Source organism: Pan troglodytes, chromosome 10, assembly GCF_028858775.2.
Source record: "Pan troglodytes isolate AG18354 chromosome 10, NHGRI_mPanTro3-v2.0_pri, whole genome shotgun sequence".
NCBI lineage: Eukaryota > Metazoa > Chordata > Mammalia > Primates > Hominidae > Pan > Pan troglodytes.
Genome location: NC_072408.2, coordinates 108,019,540 through 108,041,978, shown reverse-complemented (window position 1 = coordinate 108,041,978; position 22,439 = coordinate 108,019,540). Strand labels below are relative to the sequence as shown.

At 39.5% G+C, this 22,439-nt stretch overlaps 1 protein-coding gene and 1 non-coding gene across 3 annotated transcripts in view; both read left to right on the top strand.

Moving 5' to 3' along the window:
- The first annotated feature begins 2,657 nt into the window (after positions 1 to 2,657).
- The window catches only part of SLC5A8 (solute carrier family 5 member 8), a 61,301-nt gene continuing 41,519 nt past the window's right edge, over positions 2,658 to 22,439 (top strand). Inside the window, exons 1-3 of one of the 2 annotated variants that reach the window (XM_522508.8) lie at positions 2,658 to 3,399; positions 8,327 to 8,392; positions 10,684 to 10,735. In XM_522508.8, coding sequence (XP_522508.2) covers positions 3,049 to 3,399; positions 8,327 to 8,392; positions 10,684 to 10,735 — 469 coding nt within the window. In that variant the 5' untranslated portion in view covers positions 2,658 to 3,048. The remainder of the gene's footprint in view (positions 3,400 to 8,326; positions 8,393 to 10,683; positions 10,736 to 22,439) is intronic. The other variant, XR_008538332.2, reaches the window with a different exon arrangement.
- On the top strand, positions 13,501 to 13,607 carry LOC112205061 (U6 spliceosomal RNA). Its single transcript, XR_002938926.1, has one exon. It is a non-coding gene; the product is annotated as a U6 spliceosomal RNA (small nuclear RNA).

Here is a 22,439-nt window from a genome sequence, read left to right as displayed (position 1 = left end):
CATGTAGCATTACTATGACAGACACCAGAGTCAATGACATGAAAGACAAACTTAAGATCTCTTCAGGTATGTGGTAAAAGAAAAAAGGATTCAAGTGAATGATATAGAGGACTGGGGCTGGGCATGGTGGCTCACGTCTGTAATCCCAGCACTTTGGGAGGCCAAGATGGGAGGATCACGAGGTCAGGAGATAGGGACCATCCTGGCCAACATGGTGAAACCCTGTCTCTACTGAAAATACAAAAATCAGCTGGGCGTGGTGGTGTGCACCTGTAGTCTCAGCTAGTCAGGAGGCTGAGGTAGGAGGATCGCTTGAACCTGGGAGGTGGAGGTTGTAGTGAGCCAAGCTTACGCCGCTGCACTCCAGCCTGGGCAACAGAGTGAGACTCCATCTCAAAAAAAAAAAAAAAAAGAAGAAGAAGAATATAGAGGACTGGATAGATTTATTTAAGAATGATACATTTCTGAGGAAGGTACTAGAAGAATTAGAACAACAATGATTAAAGATACCACTTTAAAAAACAAGACCTGACTATTCAAATTGAAAGGACTCACCATTCTAGATGATAGTAATGAAAAGAGGGCTATTCTAGAAATACCCTGGCAAAGGTTTGGGAATGCAAGTATAAAGAAAAAAATCACATCTATTAGTATTCTGTCATAAAGCAAGTAATTTATGAGGAAACAAAAATCTAGCTGTTCTCAGATAGCTCTCCAGTAAGAAATGCCAGAAGACAACAGAAAAAATACTTAAAATTTTTTGAAGAAAAAGACTATGACCTAAGAATTTTCTCAGCTGAATTTTTTTTCTCATATGTGAAGACAACAAATGAACAATCCCATATATTCAAAGGCTCAGGAAATAGAGCATTCATGTATTCTTCATGAAAATATTATTTGGAGACATACATCAGACACCCGAAAGATGTGAAAGAAGAATAGGGTATGGATTACACATAGTTCATGGCATTATGTAAATGTTATAAAGCAAGATGACATAGCTTGGGAAAACAAAAGCTGTGTCTAATAGCAGTACTTCCAAGCCATAACTTATAGTAGCCCAATTCTCAATAAATTGGAAGGCAGCTAAACAATCATACAGTGCTAGTATTTTATAGTGTCAGGGTCTATTCACATATAATCTCATTTAACCCATTTTAATTCCGTGAGATAAAAAACAATATCCCCATCTAAGATATGGGAAACTAAGATGTAGAAGAAAGCACTTGGCTAAGATATGGCTCGTAGGTGGCAGTCAAAAGGTCAGTTTGCAGTCTACAGATTTAACCTCAGACTATTCTGCTTCTAACATGACTATAGAAATGTATTGATCATTAGCTGCCTGAAGTTCTGTTCTTAACTCTAGGTGTCCAAAAGAAGATGAATTTTGTTTAGATAGCATTTTCCCATATCTAGGGCTGTTGGCTTTAAAGAAGTTCCCAGAAGTGAATCCAATTCCCAGAAGGATCAAGCTGGATTCTTTTGTGTGTTATTCTAACAGGTTGCTTTATATATATATATAATTTCTATAATATACACATATAATTTATGTATTATATATAAGTATGTATAACATCATATGTAATATATAAATATAGTACATTTCACACTGGTAGAACATAATTCCAAACCACATATTTGTTTAACCAATTGAATTACTTGGATTTAGCTTCTATTTCCCTCTTTATTTCCTTCTGAAAATATTATACAAATAACATCAGTTTACAAAAAATAAAATCTGATATAGCTTTTTTATCATACACTAGGCTAGACTAAATGCATTCTGTGGATTGTTTACCTAGGACCAGATGGTATATTATAAAGTTGTATACAAATGAACAAGGACTGCCTGAAATGGATTGATAGCTGAGCACATTTGGCTGGAGCGTCTATTTTAGAAGGAAAACCTGAGAATCATATTATTTGAGTGTGATTCATGTGTTAATAGTATTTCAAGACAAGCCACTTAAAATATGTCCTGAGTGGTGATACTGGAAATGATCTTTTCTTCAGTGCTTTCAAGTGTCTTCATTTAAGTGTACACATTTTGCCTACCTATAACACTTATCTACACGTCGTGATTAAGAGAGCAAACTCTGAAATCAGACCTAGATTAAAGATCTTAATCTCTGCCAGTTGATTGGGCAAGTGACTTAATCATTCGACAGTAATTTCTGCATTTGAAAATGCCTATCTCAAGGGTAATGAGAATTACACTGGTTCACCAAAAGAATTACACTGACTAATATAAAACGTGCCAAGCATGTATGTGTCACATGAAGGCTCATTAAAAAGAGGTATTATTGTTAATCTTCCAATAACTACTATTTCCAACAACAGGCTGAAGGGGCTCAGAAACGTTTGTTGAGTAAAAACACAAGGAAACAGTAGCACAGATTTCCTGCTCTCCTTTATGATCGATGACCTGTCTAAGGACTGTGATCTCTGTTCACTACAGATTGTCACCTGCATTAATCTACTGTCACCCATTAACCTATCAAATAAGGCAGTCTAAAAACTCCAGGCGTCCCTTTCCGTAAGGACCCGGACTGTTGAACTGGAAAGCTAAAATTCAAGGCGTGACAATTGCCCTTTGTCCCACATTCCTCCACCGGTCGCCTGCTTATTTAAATGGTGCGTCCCCTCGGGTACCACTTGAACAAAACCTGCCCAGAGCGCTCCCTGTGTAGATTCGCTGGAAGCAGCTGGAGGCTCCAGTTCTCATTTGCTCAGGTGTCCCCCGCGCCTTGGCGAACTCGGCCACTCCAGTTCCTCACCTGGTGAGCACTCAGGGCACCGGGTCGATTTTCCGAGGTCCCATACCTGGGTTTGAGGGGCGCGGCTCGCAGCGGCGGGTGCAGGGGCTACTGCCAAGCCCTCACCCCGCCTCGGGGTGCGTTCGGAGGCCGACACCTGGAGGACGCCTCCAGTCCCCGCGGGACGCCACGCCTGCGCGCCAGGGATCGGGGATAAGAAGTGCGCGCCGGGCTCCGGCTGCGCGCCGCGGGGCCACCAGTTTGCGCGCAGGGCTCAGGCGACCGTGCGGCCATGGACACGCCACGCGGCATCGGCACCTTCGTGGTGTGGGACTACGTGGTGTTCGCGGGCATGCTGGTCATCTCGGCCGCCATCGGCATCTACTACGCCTTCGCTGGGGGCGGCCAGCAGACCTCCAAGGACTTCCTGATGGGCGGCCGCAGAATGACCGCAGTGCCCGTGGCGCTGTCCCTCACCGCTAGCTTCATGTCAGCCGTCACTGTCCTGGGCACCCCCTCCGAGGTCTACCGTTTTGGGGCCATTTTTAGCATCTTTGCCTTCACCTACTTCTTTGTGGTGGTCATCAGCGCGGAGGTCTTCCTCCCGGTGTTCTACAAACTGGGAATTACCAGCACCTACGAGGTAAGGGGCAGGGTGGGCTGGGACCATGCAGGGCGCGGGGGAAGGGGACTCTGCAGACCTCTGGAGGCGTTTTCTTGGGGGCAGACTGTCACTGCCACATCGAAATCTCTCCCCGTCCATCGTCATCATCACCCTCCCTTCACTCCTCCCCGTCCCCCGATCTTCACCTGGCATCTTTCCCTTCTACTGAGAGGCGTCCTCTAAGGGTGAAAAAATTCTTGGGATTTACTCTCCTGGGCTTAGTGAAAAAAAGAGGCTTCCAAAGTGAACGGATTGCAACAGTAGTGCTCGCTATGGTCCTTTCTACCTTTAGCATCTTTGATTCCCAGGCAAGAGGAAAGATTTTTGGGGAAGGTAAGTTCTTCAGGTCTCAGGCCCTGCTTCTTGAAAGGAATACTCTTGTTCCAGGTCCTCAGCCCCATTCACTCTTCCAAGATAGTTGGTAAAGAATTTGTACTCCCCTTCCTTCCCCTTCCACACCCACCCCCTTTCCACTGAAACAGGCACCCAAGTGGCTAAGGTGTACCAGTACCTGTATTTCGGACCAGATTCTACCACTTACTAGCTGGGTGACCTTGGGTGACTTACCCAACCTTTTGTGCCTATTCCTCAAAAATAAAATAATATCACCTACCTCATCCAGTTGGGAGGATTAAATAAGATGATGCAAGGCGTAGCATTTAGAATAGTGTTTGACACAGAGTAAGTGCCAGATAGGTATTGGCCATAATTACTGTGGTGGTGCTAGTTGTGATGGTGGTAGTTATCTTGGGATCAGTAGGAAAATTAGGCAGCAAGGTTCTCAAACAGCTCTGCCTTCTCTATGGAAAGACAATTAAGGAAAACTGTCTTTCCTCTATTGCATAGGTCCCCTGGCTATAGGTTTTCTCAAGTTGTCTGCAAGAAAGGGCTTTGAAAAGATGATGCACGTTTAGTATAAAGAGCTGTTGAATGGGAGGTGGGGGCGGGATCAAAGCTCAGGGGAGTGGCGGGGCCCAGTTCAGTGCCTTCAGTGGTCTCCCTCACCCAGCACTGGTCCTTGAGCTACATGGGACAAGCCTGCAGAAGTTTCCTCTCTATTAGGCCATTACCCAGAGGACTCCAATCCTGAGATTCTGGCAGGTGGTTTCCTAGTGAGGCTGGTTCAACTGGTGCTGGGGACAGGGCCTTAATGGCACAACAAACATTGGTGACACACTCTGCCTGGGCTCTAGTGACATCTTCCAGGGCGAGGCACCCCTGGGCAGCATTGCCTTCCATTCACTCTGGGGCTGTGTTTGGGAGAGCTCAATAATTATCCCAGAAGTGAGCAGGATGCAGTTTCTCAGGTTTGCTCAGAAGTGACAAACTGGCGAAATTCCCCAAACCAAATTCAGTTCTCAGTCTTTTTTTTTTTTACTTCTCCTTATAGTGAGAAGAAATAAAATATAATTTCAGACTACGACTTCTTTCGAGAACTCAAAAGGCTGGTAACACTGGGCCCATGCTCCCTGTGGCCACAGGAACTCAAGTTTATAGCTATTGCTCTCACTCTCTATTAAACTTCTATATTGAGGTCTTATCTTTGTGTTTTCATTGTTACTGTTTTTTTGGTAGAGAAATTTTTATCTGCATTTATGTCTTTATCAAAAAATGTGAAAGGCAAAATGGATAGGGGTAAAGGGATCTCTTGTTTCCAGGGAGATGTAAGAAAACATATATCTTAGTGGGTGGGAGGAATATTCCAACATGTTAATATGTGAACACCTGGCCACTGTCACTTATGTATGTTACCTGATGGAACCTGGAGGCATCTGAGTCTGTGAGCTGTGATCTATAGCTAACCAATTCCCAAACTTGGAAAGGGTTTGAAGAATCTGGCAGGAGGACTTCAGTCCCCACACATGAATGCTGCTCTCATAACCACTGACCCATGCCTCTTCGGGGCTACAACATTAACTCAACCAGAAACAGATTTCCCTCATGCTTGCAGTGGTAGAGGCTAAGTTAGCAGGGGTTCCAGCTAAAAATGTCAAAAAGCAAAAGTTCATTGAATGCTGAACACATGCCAGGCACTGGGCTGCATTGCATGTTTTACATACATTATCTGACTCACATTCAGAACAATCCTTGTGAGGGAAGTACTATCAAGAGCCCCATTTTGTGGACAGAGACTCAGAGTAAGTTAAGCTACTAGGAATGTGAAGCAGCGTAGACATATGCCTAGCAGCATACTGGCTGCTTCTGAAGGCTCTGATGAGTCTGTTATAACCCCAAGCAATGCTTACGCCAGTGCAGAGAGAACAAGGGAAGCAATACAGGACGCGTGAAGTTGTGGGCACACTGCAGGCATCCACCTCCAGGGTGCCAGGCAGTTGGGAACAGGGAAGTTAGGCAACATGCTAAGACCCTCCCAATTGGTCATGGCAAAGACTTTCCTGTGGAGTATATTGTTTATTATTTTATGCTGAGAGGTACAGAATCTATACAGAATATGCTGTACAGTGTTGAGTGATTGATACCCTGGCATTCTTGCTCAAGTATGAAATCTCTCCCTGTTGACATTTCTTTAGTGAAAATTAGCTGTTCACAAGCATTTTTTTTCATCCATCACTGCCTTCAAAATGTAGTCCTGATAGGTGTTTAGCAACTTCCAGACCCAAGTATAATGCAGGAATCCAATTTAATCCACCAGTTCTTCAAGATCCTTCTGGAGCCAACTAAATCCGTGTTTAAATTGAGTTGCTTAGACCTTATGTTTCTTTGTTATTTATATATTTATTCGTATCAACAGAAGCGATTCAAAGTTCTGAGGACCACGAGAGATCTTGATTAATTTAGGCACCTATCATTACTCTGTAATTATGTCTAGAAATCTTACAAGTATTCCCTAAGGCTGCTGCACAGTGACTTGGGCATCTGGTCCAATCTCCGGGTATTTCTTCAGCAGCCTAGTAATTGATGGCTGAGATCGTAATAGACTTCTTGGTTCTGTCTTGAGTTGGTCCTTGGGCTTAAATCACAGGTTTCCCTGGATCAGTTGATCAACTTACTTGCTTCAGTTTGGTTCAATTTATTTGGGTCTCCAGCAACTTGGATTCATGTACCTAGAAAAAACAAAGACTTCTCTTCTATTGATGTCCATTCACATGTTTAGTGATTCATAGAGATTTACAAAACAAACAAACCAAAAATAAACTTCTAAAGAAATATAATAATACTGCCTTGTTCCCAGACTTAATAAACTTCTCCAGTCTTCTAAAAAGGCTTCCAAAATATCCCTGAATTATTTTGACACTTGTATTTTATTGAGATTCAATTTTATTCAGGCCCATTGATTTGGATACCACTAAGTTCTTAATATCTTACTTTTTGAGTTTACATTTCCCCACCCATTTATGTCACTGAATAGTCTCCAAACCCTGCAAAATGAGAGGGAAACAAATTATTATTATGCCCCTCATTTTAAAGAGAAAGAACCTGACATTTGGAGAATGATTGCCACAAGCTGATGGAGTCAGGCGTGGGACTGGGTCAAGGGCTGGAACTCTTCCTCCAGTGTACTACAAGGCACTGTGTATTTGTCACTGATCAGTGATCTGGGAGTGGGGTCTTACTCTGTGTTAGTTTCACCCATTCACTTATTGAGTCTTAAATATGTAGTCAGATTATTTACTTATATATGCAGAATAATGTGCACAGATTTTGGCATCAAAGGTTTTAAATGTGTACTGTTGCCATGGCAAGTTTGCAAGGTTTTCATCTTGATGTTCTATCTGAGGCCCAGTGTTCTTGTCTCTAACATGGGTTTATACACAGTACCTGGCTCATAGAGTTGTTGGGAGGACCATGCATACAGCAAGTACTCTGTATGTGTTAGCCGTGATCACAGGGCAAAAATATCGGATGTCTTTTCCTCTGATTATTACCTAATGCCAGTTTTTCCTTCCTCTTCTTTTCTGCTCTATGAAGATTGTTGTCAGCCTTAAACTTCTTAGTAATTATATTCAATTTAAAGAAAATCTTAGCTCCCAGCTCTGAAATTCTATGATCCTAACTCTGTAATATGTATATTATAATACATTATATAACATAGTAGACAAGCAGACTATGTTATAAGACATAGCAGATTTCAAGTAGAATAGGAAAAATTGGCATGGTCATTGGCACTGAACAGAAACTGATTTGGGTGATTTAAGTTTAAAAAAACAATTGTTAGAAGGACATGGGGGTAGCTCATAGAACAGAGGGACAAGCTGAGTAAGCAAGCCTTGGAAAGGACAGAAACCAGGGCAGCCTTTTCAGGCCACTCTGTCAGGATCAGTCATTTTTTGTCTTTGTATCCTGCCTTTAAGATTCAAATACCCAATGGAAGGAAAAGCTGATTGGCTGAGCTGGGATCATGTGATTTCCTCTTGGTCAGAAGAGGCAGGGCAATTGGCTGACTATTCCATCACAATAGTCTGCAGTCAGAAAGGGTTGATGCCCCAGGTGAGCCAAGAAAAATGTATGGAGTAGATACCAAGAGAAAGAGAACAACAGATTGCTCGCTCTAAAAATACAGAAAGTAATTTCATTTATATGACATTCTGGAAAAGGGCAAACTAGAGAGGGAGAGCAGATCAGTGATTGCTAGGGTTTGGCGGGGGAGAAGAGGGCTTGATCATGAAGGGGAAGCCCGAGGGAGTTTTCTGGGTGATGGAACTGTCTTGTGTCCTGATTGTGACAGGGGTTACATGAATCAGTGTGTGTTAAAATCCATTGAACTGTACTCTAAAACAAGAGTCAATTTTGCTGTGTATAAATAAAAATAATACTAAAATAAAAATACAGAATACAAATCAGTTATGAAGTTGCTTTACATTTCTAAATTTAAATTTTCTTCTTGAGCTGCTGATTTTAAAAAAGGCATCCAGAGGATTCGCATAATTTTTTTTTTTTGCAACAGTATTTAGAACTTCGATTTAACAAATGTGTTCGTCTCTGTGGAACAGTCCTCTTCATTGTTCAAACAGTAAGTAGCTCTCCATTTATTTTATCTTTTGTCAGCTAAAATGTTTTTAACCATGGCATCTGGATTAAGCTTACCTGGGAATCACATAAAAGACAAAAAAGAGATGTTGAAAAAATGAGGGAACAAAAAAGGAAAAACACTTGTCACTGTACAGCATCAACCCTTAAGATCATCAAACAGTGTTTCAGTAAATGCTTTACTTCCTGGGATTTAAGTGAATGTTAAATATTATACTGATAAAGCAACAGTCGGAAAATATGCTTCCCTTTATCTGACCTCCCTTCACCTCCACCAAGGTGACAGGAAGGGCATTACTACATGACAAAGATATTTGTTGCTGACAGTGGGAATTCTAACAAAAGGAAAACAAGTAGCATGTTCACAGTATTTCTGTAACATATTAATAGGTATGAAAAAATTAACTTCCATAGGAAGACAGTAGGAAATAATTTTCTTTGAAATCGTACTTTAAAAGTCAGTGCTCTTTTAAAAATTAGACTACAAGAACCAACTAAAGCAGTCCTTAGAGTGTAAAACAACAGAATCATAAACTCTGGAGGACTCTTTAAAGCCAAATACTCAATCCAGTAATTCAAGAACATGCACTTATAGATCTACTGATTGACACAAAGGGAAAGCAAGGATTTGCCAAGTGGTCAGTGACAGAGAATGCTTTCCACTGTTCACCGTGCTTCTGGAAGATTGTAATGATCATTGAAATGACTATTTATATACACATTTTCCTTTTGTCAGTTAAGCACTTTAGGGCTGGGTTTGCTAATGGAGGTTGTGGAAGAGATTTGCATTCTTGTCTTTAATTGCAATTCCACTTCTCCAATCAAAAGCTACCTAAGGGCCAGCCGCGGTGGCTCATGCCTGTAATCCCAGCACTTTGGGAGGCCAAGGCAAGTGGATCACCTGAGGTCAGGAGTTCAAGACCAGCCTGGCCAACATGGTGAAACCCCATCTCTACAAAAATACAAAAATTAGCCAGGCATGAGGGCAGGTGCCTGTAATCCCAGCTACTGGGGAGGCTAAGGTGGGAGAATCACTTGAACCCAGGAGGCAGAAGTTGTAGTGAGCCGAGATCATGCCATTGCACCCCCAGCCTGGGTGACAGGGCAAGACTCTGTTTTAAAAAAAAAAAAAAAGAAAAAAAAGCTGCCTTAGGATTTGCTGCAGTGAGACAGAGTGCCTTTGTAAATTATGTAACTTGACTCCATTTTATATCTTTGCAAATTATATAACTTAAATTTTATCAGTCCTTAACAACTGCAGTGTAAAAGGAAGGAATCCTTTGGTGTCTCTTAGAGACTTGAGCCTGGTAGCTTGCATTCACCAACTGTTCAGAACCTCATTGGATCTTTGTTAGAGATGCCAACAGAAATCAGAAGTAGGGATAAGTGTTAGGAAGGTGGCCTGTGGTCATGTTTTTAAATCTTCAACTTGGACAGAATAATGACTGTGGAAAGTTAGTTCATTTTTGCAAAAAGAGGGGAGCTTTACCACCTCCCATTTGAAGGACTTCATAGCTCTACTCATGTAATATAATCAAACATTCAAAGGTACTGAATAGATTTTTATTTTCATAATATGCTTTTATGGAATAATCATGGAATTTGCTTTTATGGGATATATTTGAAAGATCAAGTGCAATCAAAATTATATTTTGAGAAAAAGGCTGTATTTATCTTACTCACTACTGTACCCCAGATCAATAAATAGTTAAGTGTATGAATGAAAATAATGAATAATATTAAAAAGATTGAATGTGGTTTTCATTGGCTTTCAGGATTTTTTTTAGTGCAAATTTATACTTTTGTTTAATTTATGAACAGTAAAAGTTTAGAAATAGGTTTTCCAAATTTTTACTATTTTCTTGATTAATTATGCAGGGATTAACAGTTTGAAGACATAATTGAGGGGTCATCCTCTTTTATATTATTATTCTTTATTTTTTTCTAATTATTTTAGATGTAAGAAATTTTATTTCAAGCTTGAGTTGGTGGATCAGTGACCATTTGCACTAAGCACCATATAAAAGTCCGTATTTTTACATAAGCCGGTCACAAAAAAATATTTGTAACTTATGACCGGTCATACCATAAACAGAAGAGTCAACTTTACTTAAATATTTTGCAAGTTACAAACAAATTTTATTAGGTGTTTTGAAACTGTTGTTTTAAGTCATAATTGAAGTTATAGGAAAACAATCAATATTTTATAACTCAGATGTAATTCATTAATTTTATAATTCATATAATTCATTTGGCTTTCTTTCTCCCCTCTAGATTCTGTATACTGGAATTGTTATTTATGCCCCTGCCCTGGCTTTGAATCAAGGTACATTTTAGAGTTGCCAGTTAGGTAACTCACATTTTGGGGTTCACTTTCAACAAGCCTTATTTTCTCCTTGGGGAGATGGGGAGATGGAGGAATGCTTCTAGTAACCTGCATCAGCTTTACTTAGCGGGGCAGGATGGGTTCAGTGTCTACACTAGCTTCTTTGGGTTTTTGGATGGACAGCTCCAAAGTGTCTGTAGACCACAGAGGTGGACTTCTCCAGGTGGTACTTCTCTGGGATGTGCCCATCAGCCCATTCACTCCTTTAGAATTAAAGCTCCCTGTAGCCAAAGTCAGGATTGACGGCATCCCCTCCTGTGAATCTATAACCTGGAGCCCATCTCCAGGAAGCTTCCCTGTAATTCTGCTCAGGCCTGTTGTAAAATCTGGCAGGGAGAAAAGCTTTTCTTCTCCACACTTCTAATAAGGCCCAAAATGAAAGAGAAAGAGAGCCATGTGATTTGAATGATCAGACTGCTCCTAGTGACAAAAGGACAGATGTCTGTAGTGCCCTTACAAATAAATTTAGGAAGATTGTGCTGCTCAACAAAGTATCTATACTCTCTAGATTTGGGAAGATAAATGCAGTGAGGCTGGGATAGTTTACTGAAGCAAACGTTCATGCTAGTCATAGTTTCAAAAGGCTTTGGGGAAACACCATGCCCTTTGAATTCTTATCTATTAGAAGTGAATTTCTCTAAAACGTCCTTGTAAAATGGACATGTGGACTCTGTGATGGGAAGAATGTGGTACAATTCCTGGGGTTAAAATGACATGAAGAAAACCTACTAATTCCACACTCTGTTTTCTTGATTTTATGATAGACATGACAGTAGTTACCACCTAAGTTTCTGAAGTGAACAATATTATTACCAAGAGGAACTTCATGTGTAAGGTGCTCTTGAACTCTGAATTCTGGGCATGTTCCACATCGGTATTACCAACATCACAAGTGGATCATCTCATTTGTCGAGAACTGAGTTATAAACTTCATAAGTTACCTATTTAGGACTTAAGTGTAATTGAACATATTATGGTTTTAAAGTGCAGTTCCTGGAATTACCAGAGGACTGACTTTAATCTGTGAAGAAATCAAGCATTCTGTTCTTATCAGGCTCAAACCACTCCCTGAGAGTAAATTAGAATGAAAGTGAAGGTGTTTTGATGACTAGAGTGTCAGTTGTGTGTTTTACTGTGACCAAAGCTGTAGGTACAGGCATAGACACAGAACTTAGTGTGCAATAGATGCTCAAAAAAGCTTATTTAACTGAATTGAAAATTAACATTCTCTAGGTCTAACCTCTTTTTTTCTTTTTTAAATTTTGGAAAACCTCAAACAAATACTAAGAGAGAATAGAGCCCCTTAATGTGCTCATTCATCACTCTATGTTAATATTTATCAACTCATGGTCCATTTTAATTCACTCCCCCTTACCTCTAATAGATTATTTTGCTGCAAATATGTTATGTCATTTTATCTGTATTTCAGTATGTCCTTTAGAAATAAAGACTTTAAAAACCATAATCATACCATCATTGTACCTAAAATATTAATATTAATTTCTTAATTTCATATCAAGTCAGTGTTTACATTTCCCTGATTTTTTTTCAGTGTTTGTAAGAATCAGGATCCAAATAAGCTTATGTGATTGCAATCAGTTGATGTCTCTTAAGTTTCCCTTTTCTGCTTTTTAAAATTGAAAACCAGTTTTTCTTTCTTTCTTTTTTTCCTGACCACCTGATGCCTGTTGAGAAAACTAGTTTTTATTGAGGTATAGTTAACATACAATAAAATGCACAGAGCATGGGGAAGTGTACAGTTGGATGAGTTTTAGTAGTTGCCTAATAGCTTGTGTGACTACCACCCAGCTCAAGATATAGACTATTTCTGTCATCCACTCTCAGAAATTTTCCTTGCATGTCTTTCTAACAAATCTCCTATGGGCCCAAGAAATCATTTTCTGAGTTATGCTACCATAAACTAGTTTTCCCTGTTGTTAGATTTTATATAAGTGGAATCATATAGAGCCTTTTCATGTCTGGTTTCTTTTGCTTAGCAAAATGTTTTGAGATTCATTCATGCTGCTACATATATATCAGTAGTTCATTCCTTTTTTTTTTTTTTTTTTTTTTGCTGGTAGTACTTCATTTTATGCCTCTACCAACATTTTTTTATCCATTCTCTTGTTATAGACTTGGGTTGTTTCCAGTTTTAGGCTATAGTGAAGTAAGGGTGCCAAGAACATTCTTCTAAAGGTTTTGTGCATTTTGTTTTTCTTTTTCACACCTGTTTTCACTTCCATTGGAAATGAAATACATGGATGTAGTATAAAATTAAAAATATAATTCTATTTGGACCCAGCTGAGGATAGAAATATGTGCAAATTTACAAGAAATTGCCAAACAGTTTTTCCAAGTGGCTATATCGTTTTACATGTCCACTACGCAATATGTGAGAATTCTAGTCATTCCACATCCTTGCCAGCATTTGATATTATTCTTTTATATTTCAGTCATTCTAGTGGGTATTATCTATTATTTTATTGTTGTTTCAGTTTTCACTTTCTATATGACTATTATGGCTTAGCTTATTATTAGACTATTATGGCTTAGCTTATTGGCTTCTGAAATAATAAAGTGAATAAAGACAAATAACCTAATAAAAAGTGAGCCAAAGACTTGAACACTTCACAAAAGCAGATATTCTTCTAATACATTACATGATATATCTATTCATTTACCTAGGCCTTTAAAAATTTCTCTTAGTGCTCACTTTGGCAGCATGTATACTAAAACTGGAACAATACAGAGAATATTAGCATGGCCCTTGCACAAAAATGATATGCAAATTTGTGAAGCATTCCATATTTTTTAAAAAAGGAAGAAAAGAAATAATAAAATAAAATAAAATGTCTCTTAGTAATGTTTTGTAGCTTTGGATGTTGAGGTCTTTTACTATTTCTTAGATTTATTCCTAGATAATTGATGTTTTTTATGCTATTGCAAATGTCATTGTTTTATTTTTCAATTATTCGTTGCAAGTGTATAAAAATACAACTGACTTTTATATGTTGATATTCCATCCTGAGAACTTGCTGAATTTGCTTTTTAAATCAAGCAGATTTTTGGTGATCCCTTAGGATTTTCATGTTGTTTATGGATAGTGACAATTTTACTTCTTTTCTAATCCTTATAGCTCTTAGTTCTCTTTCCTGTCTTATTGTAATGTTAATGTGGAAAGTTACATTGACTGAATTTTGAACATTAAACTAATTTTTGCATTCTTGGGATAAACCCTGCTTGCTCATAATGTATTACCCTTTTTATATATTACCGAATTCGATTTGCTAACATTTTGATAAGGCTTCATAAATGAATTGAAAAGTGTTCCCTCCTCCATTTTCTGAAATAGTTTATATAAAATTGTGTATTTATTTCTTACATGCTTGGTAGAAATCACCCTGAAGGCATCTGGGCCTACTCTTTGTTTTTGTAGAAAGATTTTGGTTTATGGATTCAGTTTATTTCATAAATATAGAGTTATTCATATTTTAAAAGACTTGTTGGGTCAGTTTTGGTAAATTGTATTTTTTAGGGAATGCTTCCATTTGGTCTAACTTATCAAATTCATTAGCATAAAACTGCTTATTATACCCTCTTGTTATGCTTTTAATGTTTATAGTATCTATAGTGACATCCCTTCTAATTATTCCTAATATCGATAAGTTTTCTATCTTCTTCTCTTGATATATCTTTCCAGTATTCTATTGATGTTTTAAATTTCTTCTAAGAATCAATGTTTTGGCTCATTGATTTTCTTTGTTTTCTATTTCATTAATTTGTGCTATTTATTGTTTCTTTTCTTCTAATCACTTTGGGTTTTCCAGCTTCTTTTTTTTTTTTTTTTTTTTAATTCCACAAATATTTATTGAGCAGTGAATAAGACCAAAGATCCTACCTTTGGGTTGGTGCCATGCACCTATAATCCCAGCTACTAGGGAGGCCAAGGCAAGGGGATTGCTTGAGCCCAAAAGTTCAAGACCAGCCTAGGCAACACAGCAAGACCCTTGTGATGGTTCATACGGAATGTCAACCTGATTGGATTGAAGGATGCCAAGTATTGTTCCTGGATATGTCTGTGAGGGTGTTGTCAAAGGATATTAACATTTGAGTCAGTGGCTTGGGAAAGGCAGACCCCTCCTTAATCTGGCTGGGCACCATCTAATCAGCTGCCAGTGCGGCCAGGATATAAAGAGGGCAGAAAAACCTAAAAAGGCTAGAGTGGCTTAGCCTTCCAGCCTACATCTTTCTCCTGTGCTGGATGCTTCCTGCCCTTGAGCATTGGACTCCAGGTTCTTCAGCTTTGGGACTCGGACTGGCTCTTCTTGATCCTCAGCTTGCAGATGGCCTATTGTGGGACCCTGTGATCATGTAAGCTAATACTACCTAATAAGTTCAGATATATATATATATATATATATATATATATATATATATATCTGTCCTATTAGTTCTGTCCGTCTAGAGAAACCTGATGAATATAACCCTGTTTCAACAACAAAAAATAAAACCAAAGATCTCACTTTTGTAGAGTTTATATTCTAATTGTCATTAACTGATTATAAAATCCACTCAAGAGGATTTTAAAATTAAGCTTGTCAACGATCTAACATGGTGAAAAAAAGACTGATGCTTAAAGTATAAATTCACTAGTTTCCCAACATGTTGGATGTGAAGTGACTTCAGGTGTTGAACTTTTTTTTTTTTTAATTTTTTTTTTTTTAGTATTAATTTTTTTTTTTAAATTATACTTTAAGTTTTAGGGTACATGTGCACATTGTGCAGGTTAGTTACATATGTATACATGTGCCATGCTGGTGCGCTGCACCCACTAACTCATCATCTAGCATTAGGTATATCTCCCAATGCTATCCCTCCCCCCTCCCCCCTCCCCACCACAGTCCCCAGAGTGTGATATTCCCCTTCCTGTGTCCATGTGATCTCATTGTTCAATTCCCACCTATGAGTGAGAATATGCGGTGTTTGGTTTTTTGTTCTTGTGATAGTTTACTGAGAATGATGGTTTCCAATTTCATCCATGTCCCTACAAAGGACACGAACTCATCATTTTTTATGGCTGCATAGTATTCCATGGTGTATATGTGCCACATTTTCTTAATCCAGTCTATCATTGTTGGACATTTGGGTTGGTTCCAAGTCTTTGCTATTGTGAATAATGCCGCAATAAACATACGTGTGCATGTGTCTTTATAGCAGCATGATTTATAGTCATTTGGGTATATACCCAGTAATGGGATGGCTGGGTCAAATGGTATTTCTAGTTCTAGATCCCTGAGGAATCGCCACACTGACTTCCACAATGGTTGAACTAGTTTACAGTCCCACCAACAGTGTAAAAGTGTTCCTATTTCTCCACATCCTCTCCAGCACCTGTTGTTTCCTGACTTTTTAATGATTGCCATTCTAACTGGTGTGAGATGATATCTCATAGTGGTTTTGATTTGCATTTCTCTGATGGCCAGTGATGATGAGCATTTTTTCATGTGTTTTTTGGCTGCATAAATGTCTTCTTTTGAGAAGTGTCTTTCATGTCCTTCGCCCACTTTTTGATGGGGTTGTTTGTTTTTTTCTTGTAAATTTGTTTGAGTTCATTGTAGATTCTGGATATTAGCCCTTTGTCAGATGAGTAGGTTGCGAAAATTTTCTCCCATGTTGTAGGTTGCCTGTTCACTCTGATGGTAGTTTCTTTTGCTGTGCAGAAGCTCTTTAGTTTGATTAGATCCCATTTGTCAATTTTGGCTTTGTTGCCATTGCTTTTGGTGTTTTGGACATGAAGTCCTTGCCCACGCCTATGTCCTGAATGGTAATGCCTAGGTTTTCTTCTAGGGTTTTTATGGTTTTAGGTCTAACGTTTAAATCTTTAATCCATCTTGAATTGATTTTTGTATAAGGTGTAAGGAAGGGATCCAGTTTCAGCTTTCTACATATGGCTAGCCAGTTTTCCCAGCACCATTTATTAAATAGGTAATCCTTTCCCCATTGCTTGTTTTTCTCAGGTTTGTCAAAGATCAGATAGTTGTAGGTAAGCGGCGTTATTTCTGAGGGCTCTGTTCTGTTCCATTGATCTATATCTCTGTTTTGGTACCAGTACCATGCTGTTTTGGTTACTGTAGCCTTGTAGTATAGTTTGAAGTCAGGTAGTGTGATGCCTCCAGCTTTGTTCTTTTGGCTTAGGATTGACTTGGCGATGCGGGCTCTTTTTTGGTTCCATATGAACTTGAAAGTAGTTTTTTCCAATTCTGTGAAGAAAGTCATTGGTAGCTTGATGGGGATGGCATTGAATCTGTAAATTACCTTGGGCAGTATGGCCATTTTCACGATATTGATTCTTCCTACCCATGAGCATGGAATGTTCTTCCATTTGTTTGTATCCTCTTTTATTTCCTTGAGCAGTGGTTTGTAGTTCTCCTTGAAGAGGTCCTTCACATCCCTTGTAAGTTGGATTCCTAGGTATTTTATTCTCTTTGAAGCAATTGTGAATGGGAGTTCACTCATGATTTGGCTCTCTGTTTGTCTGTTGTTGGTGTATAGGAATGCTTGTGATTTTTGTACATTGATTTTGTATCCTGAGACTTTGCTGAAGTTGCTTATCAGTTTAAGGAGATTTTGGGCTGAGACGATGGGGTTTTCTAGATAAACAATCATGTCGTCTGCAAACAGGGACAATTTGACTTCCTCTTTTCCTAATTGAATACCCTTTATTTCCTTCTCCTGCCTGATTGCCCTGGCCAGAACTTCCAACATTATGTTGAATAGGAGCAGTGAGAGAGGACATCCCTGTCTTGTGCCAGTTTTCAAAGGGAATGCTTCCAGTTTTTGCCCATTCAGTATGATATTGGCTGTGGGTTTGTCATAGATAGCTCTTATTATTTTGAAATACGTCCCCTCAATACCTAATTTATTGAGAGTTTTTAGCATGAAGGGTTGTTGAATTTTGTCAAAGGCTTTTTCTGCATCTATTGAGATAATCATGTGGTTTTTGTCTTTGGCTCTGTTTATATGCTGGATTAGATTTATTGATTTGCGTATATTGAACCAGCCTTGCATCCCAGGGATGAAGCCCACTTGATCATGGTGGATAAGCTTTTTGATGTGCTGCTGGATTCAGTTTGCCAGTATTTTATTGAGGATTTTTGCATCAATGTTCATCAAGGATATTGGTCAAAATTCTATTTTTAGGTTGTGTCTCTGCCCGGCTTTGGTATCAGAATGATGCTGGCCTCATAAAATGAGTTAGGGAGGATTCCCTCTTTTTCTATTGATTGGAATCGTTTCAGAAGGAATGGTACCAGTTCCTCCTTGTACCTCTGGTAGAATTCGGCTGTGAATCCATCTGGTCCTGGACTCTTGTTGGTTGGTAAACTATTGATTATTGCCACAATTTCAGCTCCTGTTATTGGTCTATTCAGAAATTCAACTTCTTCCTGGTTTAGTCTTGGGAGAGTGTATGTGTCGAGGAATGTATCCATTTCTTCTAGATTTTCTAGTTTATTTGCGTAGAGGTGTTTGTAGTATTCTCTGATGGTAGTTTGTATTTCTGTGGGATCGGTGGTGATATCCCCTTTATCATTTTTTATTGTGTCTATTTGATTCTTCTCTCTTTTTTTCTTTATGAGTCTTGCTAGCGGTCTATCAATTTTGTTGATCCTTTCAAAAAACCAGCTCCTGGATTCATTGATTTTTTGAAGGGTTTTTTGTGTCTCTATTTCCTTCAGTTCTGCTCTGATTTTAGTTATTTCTTGTCTTCTGCTAGCTTTTGAATGTGTTTGCTCTTGCTTTTTTAGTTCTTTAAATTGTGACATTAGGGTGTCAATTTTGGATCTTTCCTGCTTTCTCTTGTGGGCATTTAGTGCTATAAATTTCCCTCTACACACTGCTTTGAATGCGTCCCAGAGATTCTGGTATGTTGTGTCTTTGTTCTCGTTGGTTTCAAAGAACATCTTTATTTCTGCCTTCATTTCATTATGTACCCAGTAGTCATTCAGGAGCAGGTTGTTCAGTTTCCATGTAGTTGAGCGGCTTTCAGTGAGATTCTTAATCCTGAGTTCTAGTTTGATTGCACTGTGGTCTGAGAGATAGTTTGTTATAATTTCTGTTCTTTTACATTTGCTGAGGAGAGCTTTACTTCCAACTATGTGGTCAATTTTGGAATAGGTGTGGTGTGGTGCTGAAAAAAATGTATATTCTGTTGATTTGGGGTGGAGAGTTCTGTAGATGTCTATTAGGTCCGCTTGGTGCAGAGCTGAGTTCAATTCCTGGGTATCCTTGTTGACTTTCTGTCTCGTTGATCTGTCTAATGTTGACAGTGGGGTGTTAAAGTCTCCCATTATTAATGTGTGGGAGTCTAAGTCTCTTTGTAGGTCACTCAGGACTTGCTTTATGAAGCTGGGTGCTCCTGTATTGGGTGCATATATATTTAGGATAGTTAGCTCCTCTTGTTGAATTGATCCCTTTACCATTATGTAATGGCCTTCTTTGTCTCTTTTGATCTTTGTTGGTTTAAAGTCTGTTTTATCTGAGACTAGGATTGCAACCCCTGCCTTTTTTTGTTTTCCATTTGCTTGGTAGATCTTCCTCCATCCTTTTATTTTGAGCCTATGTGTGTCTCTGCACGTGAGATGGGTTTCCTGAATACAACACACTGATGGGTCTTGACTCTTTATCCAGCTTGCCAGTCTGTGTCTTTTAATTGGAGAATTTAGTCCATTTACATTTAAAGTTAATATGGTTATGTGTGAATTTGATCCTGTCATTATGATGTTAGCTGGTGATTTTGCTCGTTAGTTGATGCAGTTTCTTCCTAGTCTCGATGGTCTTTACATGTTGGCATGATTTTGCAGCGGCTGGTACCGGTTGTTCCTTTCCATGTTTAGCGCTTCCTTCAGGAGCTCTTTTAGGGCAGGCCTGGTGGTGACAAAATCTCTCAGCATTTGCTTGTCTGTAAAGTATTTTATTTCTCCTTCACTTATGAAGCTTAGTTTGGCTGGATATGAAGTTCTGGGTTGAAAATTCTTTTCTTTAAGAATGTTGAATATTGGCCCCCACTCTCTTCTGGCTTGTAGGGTTTCTGCCGAGAGATCTGCTGTTAGTCTGATGGGCTTCCCTTTGAGGGTAACCCGACCTTTCTCTCTGGCTGCCCTTAACATTTTTTCCTTCATTTCAACTTTGGTGAATCTGACAATTATGTGTCTTGGAGTTGCTCTTCTCGAGGAGTATCTTTGTGGTGTTCTCTGTATTTCCTGAATCTGAACGTTGGCCTGCCTTGCTAGATTGGGGAAGTTCTCCTGGATAATATCCTGCAGAGTGTTTTCCAACTTGGTTCCATTCTCCGCATCACTTTCAGGTACACCAATCAGATGTAGATTTGGTCTTTTCACATAGTCCCATATTTCTTGGAGGCTTTGCTCATTTCTTTTTATTCTTTTTTCTCTAAACTTCCCTTCTCGCTTCATTTCATTCATTTCATCTTCCCTTGCTGATACCCTTTCTTCCAGTTGATCTCATCGGCTCATGAGGCTTCTGCATTCTTCACGTAGTTCTCGAGCCTTGGTTTTCAGCTCCATCAGCTCCTTTAAGCACTTCTCTGTATTGGTTATTCTAGTTATACATTCTTCTAAATTTTTTTCAAAGTTTTCAACTTCTTTGCCTTTGGTTTGAGTGTCCTCCCGTAGCTCAGAGTAATTTGATCGTCTGAAGCCTTCTCTCAGCTCGTCAAAATCATTCTCCATCCAGCTTTGTTCCATTGCTGGTGAGGAACTGCATTCCTTTGGAGGAGGAGAGGCGCTCTGCGTTTTAGAGTTTCTAGTTTTTCTTTTCTGTTTTTTCCCCATCTTTGTGGTTTTATCTACTTTTGGTCTTTGATGATGGTGATGTACAGATGGGTTTTCGGTGTGGATGTCCTTTCTGTTTGTTAGTTTTCCTTCTAACAGACAGGACCCTCAGCTGCAGGTCTGTTGGAATACCCTGCCCTGTGAGGTGTCAGTGTGCCCCTGCTGGGGGGCGCCTCCCAGTTAGGCTGCTCGAGGGTCAGGGATCAGGGACCCACTTGAGGAGGCAGTCTGCCCGTTCTCAGATCTCCAGCTGCGTGCTGGGAGAACCACTGCTCTCTTCAAAGCTGTCAGACAGGGACATTTAAGTCTGCAGAGGTTACTGCTGTCTTTTTGTTTGTCTGTGCCCTGCCCTCAGAGGTGGAGCCTACAGAGGCAGGCAGGCCTCCGTGAGCTGTGGTGGGCTCCACCCAGTTCGAGCTTCCCCGCTGCTTTGTTTACCTAAGCAAGCCTGGGCAATGGCGGGCGCCCCTCCCCCAGCCTCGCTGCCGCCTTGCAGTTTGATCTCAGACTGCTGTGCTAGCAATCAGCGAGACTCCGTGGGCGTAGGACCCTCCGAGCCAGGTGTGGGATATAGTCTCGTGGTGCGCCGTTTTTTAAGCCGGTCTGAAAAGCGCAATATTCGGGTGGGAGTGACCCGATTTTCCAGGTGCGTCCGTCACCCCTTTCTTTGACTCGGAAAGGGAACTCCCTGACCCCTTGCGCTTCCCAGGTGAGGCAATGCCTCGCCCTGCTTCGGCTCGCGCACGGTGCGCGCACCCACTGGCCTGCGCCCACTGTCTGGCACTCCCTAGTGAGATGAACCCGGTACCTCAGATGGAAATGCAGAAATCACCCGTCTTCTGCGTCGCTCACGCTGGGAGCTGTAGACCGGAGCTGTTCCTATTCGGCCATCTTGGCTCCTCCTCCGGGTTTTCTAGCTTCTTAAGGTAGGCGCTTAGGTCATTGATTTTAAATATTTCTTATTTCATAAAGCAAACATTTAAAGTTATTAATTTTTTTGAAACACTGCTTTATCTGCAGCCCATATATTTTGATACCTTGTGTTTTTATTTAGTTCTCAAAATATTTTCTAACTTCTCCTGTCATTTCTTTTGCCCATGGGTTATTTATAAGTGTATTGCTTAATTTTCAATATTTGAGGATTTTTCTATCATGTCTTTTTGTTATTTATTCCTAAATTAATACTGCTTTGGTCAGAGAACTAATATGATTTTAATCATTTGAAATTTATGGATTTGTTTTATGGCCCAGGATCAGGTCTATCTTGAACATTCCATATGCTCTCAAAAAGAATGTATATTGTGTGCTTTTTGGATGTAATGTTCTATAAGGTCAAAGGTTTAGTTGGCTAATAGTGTTATCACATCTTCGATATCTTTACGGAATTTTTTTTACTTGTTCTATCAATTGCTGAGAGAAGGATGCTAAAATCTCCAAATATAATTATCGATTTTTCTATTGCTGCTATTTCTCTGTCAATTTTTACTGAATGTATTGTGAGGCTCTTTTAAAGTCTCTTTTTAAATTTACAATCTCCCTTCTATTCCTTTTCATTTAAATTGCAACATATTTGCAGAAGAAACTGGGTTATTTGTTCTGTCCAGTTTTCCAGATTCTAGGTTTAACAATTACATCTGTATGGGGTCATTTAATATTTACCTTTCCTCTGTATTTCTCGTAAACTGGTAGTAGTTTACTGGTAGTAGTTAGATCTAGACTCTTTTTCAGACTCCACTTCAACTTTTTGGAAATCATATTTCATAGGCAGTATCTATAAGTTTATTTCCTTCAGG